This window comes from Micropterus salmoides, unplaced genomic scaffold (assembly GCF_014851395.1).
Source record: "Micropterus salmoides isolate LMB-PRFRI ecotype aquatic unplaced genomic scaffold, ASM1485139v1 Ms_hic_scaffold_22, whole genome shotgun sequence".
Lineage (NCBI taxonomy): Eukaryota > Metazoa > Chordata > Actinopteri > Centrarchiformes > Centrarchidae > Micropterus > Micropterus salmoides.
This window is the reverse complement of record NW_024041373.1, coordinates 7,368,885-7,378,927: the sequence shown is the minus strand read 5'-3', so window position 1 is coordinate 7,378,927 and position 10,043 is coordinate 7,368,885. Positions and strand designations below refer to the sequence as shown.

Genomic DNA, 10,043 nt, shown 5'->3' with positions numbered 1-10,043 from the left:
AAGCACGGCTGTGCGTGGTTGCATCATCAAAACAAGGATGACGCTGAGAACGAGACCATTCCCTGTCATGGGAAATGTAGTTTAATAATGCTTTCCTCCCTCTTATGGCCAAAAATATCAAATTAATATTCTGAATCCGTTCCCGACAGATGTGCCAAAGAGAGATCACGGCGTCTAGAAGATAGACCTATCATGAAGATGCACATATGGCTGCAGAACACTTCTAATAGCGGTAAGACGTTTTCATTAGGCTACATTCATTTTTGAGAAAGTAGCTTTTGCTCCACACCTTCTCTTCTGGTCTTCACTTAATTATAAAAGTTATTTTTTATCATATCACATCAAGCTTTTCTGCTTAGTTGACGAAAGCAATTAATACCTATAGCCTCACTTGTTTCTCACTTACATGAACCCTGCGCGTGCGTGTGTGCGCATGCGTACATGATGAGAGAAAGAAAGAATACTATTGTATTTACTTATTTAATGAAATTAATTGTTCTTATGTAATGTATATGTAACTTTGGCAATATTGTTGTTATACATTCATGCCAATAAAGCTAATTTTCTTTCAATTTTGAATTGAGAGACAGAGAGAGAGAGAGAGTTGTTAGACTGTCATCACTATTTTTGTTATTGCTGCTTTAACTCCATCTTGTAAACTAAAGGTCAGCTTTGAAGCTGATCTTTTTAATTTTTTTTTTACCACCGCAGAAGGAACATACCGGTATCCTCTCTTTGCTGACTAGCCACTGCAATAGTGAGAAACTACAACTCCCTACAGCCTCCTCGGCATCATCCATGCGCCGCAGTCAATCAGCTGTTGAGGCAACTGCTGACTATCTCGGCACAAGGGTAGCTCGTTTGTCATATCTAAACCCAGACGAGGCAAACAGAAATATCTTTATTTACAGAGTCCCCACAAGGTGAACGATAAAGGTAATTCAAACTTCACGTTGGGCAGAGTGGAAGCTTTGTGTGCATGCTGTTTTGTCGTTTGTGTGGATGGACACATAGCCTATGGATTAAAGGGACATTTCAAGGCAACACAGCTTCATGAAATGTATCGGATGCCTCAATCGGGGCGATGAATGGTCACGTTTTGGCAGTGTCTGTGGTAAAGGGCCGGTGAGGTGAGCCACTACTTGCAGCTGATTATTGTGCTTTGATGACCTTGGAAACGCAGCTCTTGGAGAAGGAAACACGGATTAACCGTTGGGGTGTGTGCAATGCAGGCTATTGCGATTATACCATTAAAAGTCAAATTTGTATCATTTCTGTCTGTAACATGCTGCTGAATTTACCTGCATGTCATCTGGAGTGTTATTTTCAGTCTGTGAATATTGCGTTCATGTTATTGACAGGCCTCTAGTGCAGGGTGCGCGTTAGCTCTCCTGCAGCCAGGTTCCGACAGTAAAGAGGAGCCTCATCAATGTTATCTTTTTAATTTAGCGTCATTATAACCTTGGATGATTTGACACGATTTCTTGCATGTGCTCCAGCTGGATGTGCTCAATTGCCCAGTGTAGCCTCTCAATAATCAAGCATAGGGTGGTCTATTTACATTTTAAGATTGTCTGCCCACTGTTGCATTTATAATAGTCTAATGTGGCAGCTTAATGGCTTTCTGGTTACAAAACCGCAATCATGATAATATTCGCTTAATTTGCGCTTAATTTGGCTTTTGATAGGCGTTGTCTCTTAAATGCAAAGTAAAAGATCATTTTGCATGAACGGTTCAATATGGACTAGTCTTTAACTTTGAATAGAGGACAGGACACCGAGTAGAGCTTTCAGTGATGTTCCAGCATTGGCTTTAAGTTATTATTGTCTTAAAATGCAAGTTACATAGGCCTGTGGGCTGTTGTATGTCAATGCCAACCCGTGGCTGTGTCAATGCGGACCTCGGGCAGAGTCCCTCTTTGCGCTAATAAAATCCTAACTATACATCAAATTGTTCCTGTATGGACTTGTGGCTACTAATTTGGCCAGTCAACTTTATCTTATTTATCAAATTAATTCTCTTATACGCCGAGATATAATAAGACCGATAGTCATTGTAAGGGCAATGTTTAGCCACAGGCACATGAGAGATCTTTGCGGTAGCCTATAATAAAGTGGTTCAGGTGCGTCACTTTCTACTGCATAAAAAAGGGCGAAGTGTGCCTTTTTTTTGGTGGAAGTTTTTTTTAGTTTGAAAAAAGGGCTCCGTGATCGTGTGTGTGTCAAGGTAGACCTGTCTTTTAACCTTGCTGAAGGACAGCTGACTGTATTTACTGACGTATGTAAATGAATATAGGGGAGGTCCTTGGGCAAAAAACACACACTGAATCAGTTTCACATTGCAGCTCCGGAGTTCATGCGTGGAAGGAAAAACGAGACGTGGCGAAATCTGGTGAATATCTGCAGCCATATGCTCCGTGTAATTTGTGGGATTTGTGAATCAGTCTGTTAGGCTTGGGAAGTGTGATTTTTTTTTTTTTTGTCTTTTCGGCTAAATGGGTGATCACGCATTCGCTTTGCAGTTGCCTGGTCCCTCTAACATCATATCCATGTCGGAGTTGTCCCAGTTCATCAGATTCTACAGCAGCCCAGCGAGCCCGGTGTATGATCTGCTAAATTACAACAATAATAATAACTCCTCGTCTCTGTTTCCCCCCGTTGCAGCTCAGCAAACCATGCAGGATGATTTACTGATGGACAAAAACAAAGCCCAGCCTCATCATCAGCAAGATCCGACGCAAGCAGACCCTCCTCCCTCCACCCCGACCCCGTCATCGGAACCCACTTCTTCTTCATCGGAGTCGGAGAGCCCGTCAGCCGGGAGCAACCAAGCGGCTTCAGCGCTGAACAGCAGCAGCAAGGACAAAGTGCCGATGGAGTCGCCGATCCTGCCCGGGTTGAGCTTCCACCACCAGCCGCAGGAGACCAGCGGTCCCCTGTCCTCCCCTTCCTCTTCGTTTGGGAGCACTTGGTCCACGGGGTCCACAAACGCCGTGGACGATAGCTTTTTCCAGGGAATACCCTCGGTGAACGGGACGATGCTTTTCCAGAACTTCCCCCACCACGTCAACCCGGTCTTCGGGGGTAATTTCTCCCCGCAGATGGGTCTGGCTCCCCAGTCCCAACAGCATCAACAGCAAGCCCAGCAGCAGCAGCAGCAGCAGCAGAGGAGATCCCCTGTCAGCCCTAACCAAGGCCCCTTCCCCCAGAGAAACGCTTATCAGACCATCATGAATAACAGCAAGGGGTCGTCGTCGTCTTCTTCTGCCCCGTCGTCCGCTTGGAATAATCACCAAAACGCCGCATGGAACACAGCCTCCAACCCCTGGAGCGGGCTGCAAGCAGGCAGGGACCCGCGCAGAGCGGTGGGCGTCGGGGTCGGAGTCGGCGTCGGGGTGCCGTCCCCCCTGAACCCTATCTCCCCAATGAAAAAGCCCTATAGCAGCAATGTTATAGCACCCCCTAAATTCCCAAGACCTGGTCCCCTCACCCCCAAGCCGTGGATGGAGGACAGCGCCTTCAGGACTGACAACAGCAACAACATACTGCCTTTCCAGGTAAATCCATAAACAGTAAGCCCAGGCCTAGGCCTAGCTCTGTCTCTTCAGCCTGTAGGCTATTTAAACGTGTTCACCAATGTTCTCAGCTTTAACCTGGTGGTCGACCTCTCAAAAATATAGACCTTTTTAAAAATGTATTTTACATAAATATTCATTAGAAACCATCAGTGCCTGAGATATTAAAAGGCTATTCGATAAGGTCACCCTGAGCCCATCAGTAGCCTATGAATTCATTAGGTTCATATATTATTGATTGATTTAGTGATTGATGCTAATTATGTCCTTTGCAAATTGGACACATTTACAATTAGGCTTTATTTTATAGCATGAATCATAGCCTACACATTGCCAATAATTTTCTATGTTTCTCACACATTGACTATAGGTTACCGACGCAACCGCAGAGGCATTCATTTTAAGTTGATTTTGATAAAAGACCTTGTTATTTTAAATGTGCGAAATATTAACCATCGACCATAGTTATTTTTACGCATTCAAAGACAAACACTTTGAGTCAGACCCAGAAATACTCGCTGTGCGCGGTTTATTGCATTAAATGGTTAAACTTCCTCTGCCAGCTCACTCGTGAGGTTTAAAGGACACATGACGCATTCAAGTGCTCCTCCTAACCTCCTAAATTCAGACGGACAAGACCCGTATAAACACTCTTGATCAGTTCACCTCAATGATCAGAAAGGATTTCTTGTTTCCTGTGATATATGTTATAAATAACCTACTTTACAGTAAGCTGCAGAAAGGATGTGCTGCACAGTAAACGGGAGAAATCATACATCAGCCATTAAGCTTTTTAATTGATGCGTCCTATAGGCTATAAAGGTTTTGTAAATATGTAGAATGCATGGCAAGATGACTGAATATTGAGGGTACATTGAGGGTATATTATTGTAGGATATTGTAATTGTAATATTGGGGGTTACATTCATGCCCATTATTAAAAAATAAAAACACCAACATTTATTAGTAATATTAATAATAATAATAATAATAATAATTAGTCATTCTAACCATAGGTTTTTATTAGACGGCTTCCTTGCTCTTCCCTCATTATCTCGTAAAAATGCTTTATTTTTTTGTAGCTGTTTTCAACACGGTTGGTAGTTTACGTCCTCTCTCCCCATTAATTCCAAGATTTTCGACAGAATATGAAGGCAACATCCATACTCGCATTTGATTGGCTTGTGATGGATAGTGGGCGTGGTTTGGAACTGAGAGGTGAACGCAGCGCAGGTCCAACCCGGAAAGTAAAGGATTTTCACAATTATATAGTAAGAAGAAGCCAATATTACGCTCTTATTGTGAGTTTCAACAAAAATATTTTACACAGTACAGGTGCTGACATTAACATATGTCCGTGCTTCTGCTGTGTGAGGGCTGCACGACCAGGAAAGCTACCTGTTATTAAGGGTGGAAAAACATGCTAATGACAGGTCATGGAGTATGCTGGTTTTATGTTCAAGAGCGAAAAAACTGACAGCCAACAAGTAATATTAAAGTAAGATAGCCCTAGTTCGAAAAGGGGTTACTCTGTACCTCTGAGAAGTCCATACGACAAAATACCTTTGGCTGAAGGCTCATATCACAACACGTGCCTAGTATTTGTTAGCTACAGTAACAGAGTAAGTTAAGTTACACGTTGACAGAGAAAAGACCAAGAATGTCCTCTATATTCTTTGAATACAGAAAAGCTTAACCAACAATATGTGAACACTGATACTAACTGGGAACCTTCTTATTACAGTTTCCTTGTCCGATCCCAACTTTGCCCTTTATTTCTGCTTATATCACTAAATGCCCTACAATGATATGTAAGAGGGAGAGGGAGACGTACAGTGTTGTTTCCTGTATTTTGGTCCATACATAAGATTCCACTGGACTCATCTATGTTCACCAGCACTTATAGTGAACGCCACTACTTTTTATTTCGGTCTGCATCCTGCCTTGATTGACATTTCTGATTGCGGAGTTGACTAACTATGAACACTCCCAATACTGTAAGGCTTTTTCACAGTGCTAGTCATGTGTTCCCCTATGTTTAGTTATGCTGCCTGACAAACAAGCCAACATAAACAATAAGCCAGCTGAATACTCCCCCCTTAAGTCACCGGCTTACTTAAAAAGTAGTAGTTGTTTGCCCGATCAGTGAGGACTCTGGAGATCGGAGCACCAGCCAAAATGTTAAACTGTTACTGCAGAGAGGACTATATGTGCAGACGAAACGCAGCCCAGCGCAGGGTGAAATTCCAACCGGCTTGAAACGTATAGCCTTTTGAGGAGATGATGATTGTGTGTGTCAGTCAGGCCTCCTGTTGCTTTATTACACAGTTTCCTCTGTTGAGTACCTCCAGAAAGTGAAACTAGCACATGTCACCTGCCAAATACAGGGTAAATGTTGGCTGTGGCAGATGACTATGGCAGCCCTGGTTTTTCTCATATTGATACATATTAATTTTAAAAAGCAAGTTTACATTTAGGTTACAAGATATATTCCTTTATATCCAGTTATCGAATAAGGTGGTTTATTATTTGCATTATCGGCTCATCATGATATTGCAGATATGGTGGAGGTTATGAGTCACATTTCAGTTTCAGTTTATTGCTGCAGTGATTTTTCAAGCATATGCCTCTTAATCAGACTTGCCAGAGTTACACAGAGTTACCTTATTAAAAAAAATTATAACCTATTTTAAAAGACAATATCAATTTGACAGAGAAGGTATTTTTTAAGAGCTTATGGGGACCTCAGCAATGCAGTCCTAGCTGTAGCTCACACTTAACTGTTTAACAATTACACCCATAATTGGAGGAGCTTTATCACCAAGATGCAAGGTCAGGGTGCCACATGTCAACTGTCCTGTTTGCTGAAGTGAAACTGAGGCAAACTGCTGAGCCAAGCGGCATGCAGGGTACACATACACCGGGCCCCCGCACTGTCATGTGGACAGCTGGTGACAGGTGTACTTGTTGTCATCCTGTAGATCTCCTTCGGTATTCTTCAGACGCTCCAGATGAGGCGCAGGGTGAAATGTTGGGTGTGCTCCGACATGTGCTCCTACTCTCTCCCGCTGCTGGCTGCCGCCTGCCGCTGAAAGGCTGAGGAATGTGCGGAATGCAACTTAACGTGTCAGCGTGAGGCTTAAGACGCAAAGTCACATGAGCTTCTCGGGAGATGCCCTGATTTGACATGATGTTAGTGGCTTGTGTGGTCCTCCTGTGATTGTAATCACATCATATCAGATCAAAAAGTTGAAAGTTAGTAGACAGACTGACAGGTGGAGGGTCACAGTCAAATGCTTTCGATGGTTATGCAAAACGGCAGGAGCTTCAACGAGCAACTAGTCTGATTTACACCAGGTATTTAATGTTGTTTAGCTTTTTTCATTTTAGCTTCATGTTCCACCTAAACTTGCCTTTCTATTTTGGCAATACGTTTGTCTCATCTCAGCTTCCAGATGACCCAGATTTAACCTTGTATGTATTTAAATAAGCTACACAAAATATAGGTCAGCAAAGCACAGCCAACTGCTGTGGGTGCCATGAACAGAGGGTAGGTTTATGCCCTTCGGGAACATTCACGTGAGTGCTGAAACGATTAATAAATTAATTGTGTAGTTGTTTGACAGAAAATGATGATCGCCAACAATGTAGCTGATAGATTGTTAAAGTCATTTATCAAGTCATTTTTTTAGCTCTTCAAATGTGAAGAATTGCTAGTGTCTTTCAATTTATTGATCAATAAATAATATTTCTTCAGATTAAAATACCTATTTAATAAAGGTGGGAAGACTTTTTAAAATTAAATTATGGTATACATAGTGTAACTGCATTGTAACTTGTTGGACTAGGGCCCCTTAGACTTATTTTTTCTTTGAGCCTTTTCGATTGATTGGTTGGTTGATTTATTGATTGCCAGTGGAGCTGCACATTAATACTAACATTTAAAGCAAGAACCTTTGACAGTTTACAAAGGAAAAAAACAATAAATGATAAATTTACCAACTGCTCCTGAGTCTGGCAGCGCTTAACCTTACTGAGCAGACTTTATTCATTAAAAAATGGGTATTCAGCCATATCTTAAATGCTTAGTCTGTTTCTGATCATGACCTCCCTCTAAACCCTCTTATATCATGTTTATGTGTCACAAGGAAAGATGAGCTGCAGTGTAGTCAAGTTAGGTCAGCATGAACCTGCGCTCCACATGTCGGGTTGTCTTATGGGATGTGTTCAAACAGTCTGTTTGGGACTTTTGTGTACATTATCTCTTCAGGTCATTTGACTACACTGAGCTCTCCGACCCCCACCCGTCACTGTGCTCATCCACATGTGTCAGAGAGGAGGGGGAGGGGGAGAAAACGAAAAGCTCAGCGTTTTAAATGTTTACCGTTTGTACCAAGTGGGCAGATTTTTATCTACGTGGCGCTGTCGGGTCCTGAGTGGAGGGAATAACACTTTTGAATGCTCAGCCGAATGGGCAACAATAGCTGTGGTGTGCAAACAATGTGGCCCCGGCCTGGGCAGCGGACACAGGACACAGCTGCCAAGGCTACAGCCTCCAGCTCCGGTTAGTCGCGCTCTCAGGCTTTACCTTTGGCACGCATGTCATTCTCATAAATTCATTCACCCACAGTGGGCATTTAAACACTTCAAAGGGAAGTGTTTTAAGTGTTTTAAGTGACTGTCTAGTTCAGTTGGACCAATCTAACTCACTGAACTCATTTCTAGAACCTGAGACCTTTTGTACATCACCAGGTACAAATGCACACCAAATGAAACCTGCCACCTGATACAGCATAAACATCTTAGCAGCAGTTTCAAAACCAGTTGTATCAGCTGAGTTCCTGTCCGATGGAACCGAAAACAAGGGTCTAGATGGCATTAAGGTGCTTTCATAACATCTTTCCATAATCTCTAGTTATTCATAACTTTCATGACTTAGATCAAAATGTTGCAAGTCAGACAAATTTAAGTTCTTTGTGGCTGATTTTATTTGGACAGCATTTACAGACCTTTTTTGAAAGGGCATAAATGTATTTATATTTAATGACATGTTTATTTATAAGGTATTGAAAAATGTATAATTTTGATATCTGTACTTTAACTTAGGTATTGTGTCTTGTATTGAAAAAAACAACAATTCCCACACCTGCCTCTGTTACTCGGGTACTACACCTGGGAAGCTTTTCAGCTCTAGTCGGATCCTCTTCAGTTGTGTGGTAGTGTCATTTGTCAAAAAGAGTGATTGCCAGGACTGAACCTCCAGTTGAGTACTTCATCAATTAAAAAAAACGCAAGGAGTAACTGCTTTGATCGTAGATTTAATTTGCCTTTCTGTTAACCCTCAACCTGCAGAATAAATTAGAGAATGTGTTCCTCGCGAGCTGAATCTTGTCCGTGCTTTCACTGTAGCTTTTTGACATAAAAAGGCTTAAGGAACCTCTGACTAAGATTCATATCTCCTTTTCAATGTCAGCTGTATTAACATCATCCCCAGGGCTGACCCATTTTTTTACTACTACGTTTTGTCTCAGACCCCAAATTTATTTAAGTCTAGATTAGCTAAGAATGTTTCCCAGCCTGTCTTGCATTTTTAACAGAAACCGGAGCTGTTGGTACATGTAAGTTGTTGCCAGTGAGTTGCCCTTGAGCAAGGTAAGCAACGAATCAGAATGTCAACAGCAAGTTCAAATTTGCAACTTGAAGTTTGCCAGCTTTTGAAGATCGTGTTCTTCACACAGCGTTTTTCAAATTGTTCCCCACTGTGTCTTTTAATGTTTATTTATTTTTTTGTTATATTCAACTTATAATAATTTGTACTCTGTACTGTGCAATATTAACACCATATGAAAGAAATATCCAAGAGTTACAGAAGCATTTGTATTTAAGCTGTTCTACCAGAGTTACATATTAATGATGCTTTGCCTCATAACTGTCAGTAGCTACGTTAGCAGCCATAAAATGCTCAACGTGTTTAATTTGTATAGGATCTAGTGCGGTGACTCTAATCCTAACCGTCTTCCTGTTTTACTGTGTTGCAGGACCGGAATCGGCCCTTTGATGCTTTTAGCTTGCACTCTTTGGAGAATTCCTTAATGGATATGATAAGGACTGACCATGACAAAGGTAAACCACACCCTGCCGGTGGCCCACCAATGACTATCGCTGATATTATATGGAGGAATCATTTTGCAGGTTAGGAATATTCATACGTCCATGCTTACAGTATTTGGGTTGTTTGGTTTTTTTGCTTCCTGGGCATATATCATCTCTGGGTACCTTTTTGTTATTCTTTTGCTCTATTTGCCAATCTCTTATCCAATCCGGTATGGATCATCATGTTCTATTGAAATTGAAATTAATAACATTATGAACCTTACCTGCAAAATCGTGCATAATTTCTGTTTGTGTGTATGTGTGGTGGACCAGATGTGCAGCAATGCGCACTCATGTGGTTTTACTTTGCAAATT

At 41.8% G+C, this 10,043-nt stretch overlaps 1 protein-coding gene across 8 annotated transcripts in view; it reads left to right on the top strand.

The window, feature by feature from the left end:
• The first annotated feature begins 155 nt into the window (after window positions 1-155).
• cpeb3 (cytoplasmic polyadenylation element binding protein 3) overlaps window positions 156-10,043 on the top strand; it is a 41,234-nt gene continuing 31,346 nt past the window's right edge. For 2 of the 8 annotated variants that reach the window (XM_038737303.1, XM_038737302.1), the window contains exons 1-2: window positions 2,426-3,557; window positions 9,614-9,698. In XM_038737303.1, coding sequence (XP_038593231.1) covers window positions 2,496-3,557; window positions 9,614-9,698 — 1,147 coding nt within the window. In that variant the 5' untranslated portion in view covers window positions 2,426-2,495. Of the gene's footprint in view, window positions 233-785; window positions 937-981; window positions 1,131-2,271; window positions 2,393-2,425; window positions 3,558-9,613; window positions 9,768-10,043 lie in introns of those variants that run through there. The other 6 variants (XM_038737300.1, XM_038737299.1, XM_038737304.1 and 3 more) reach the window with 5 other exon arrangements.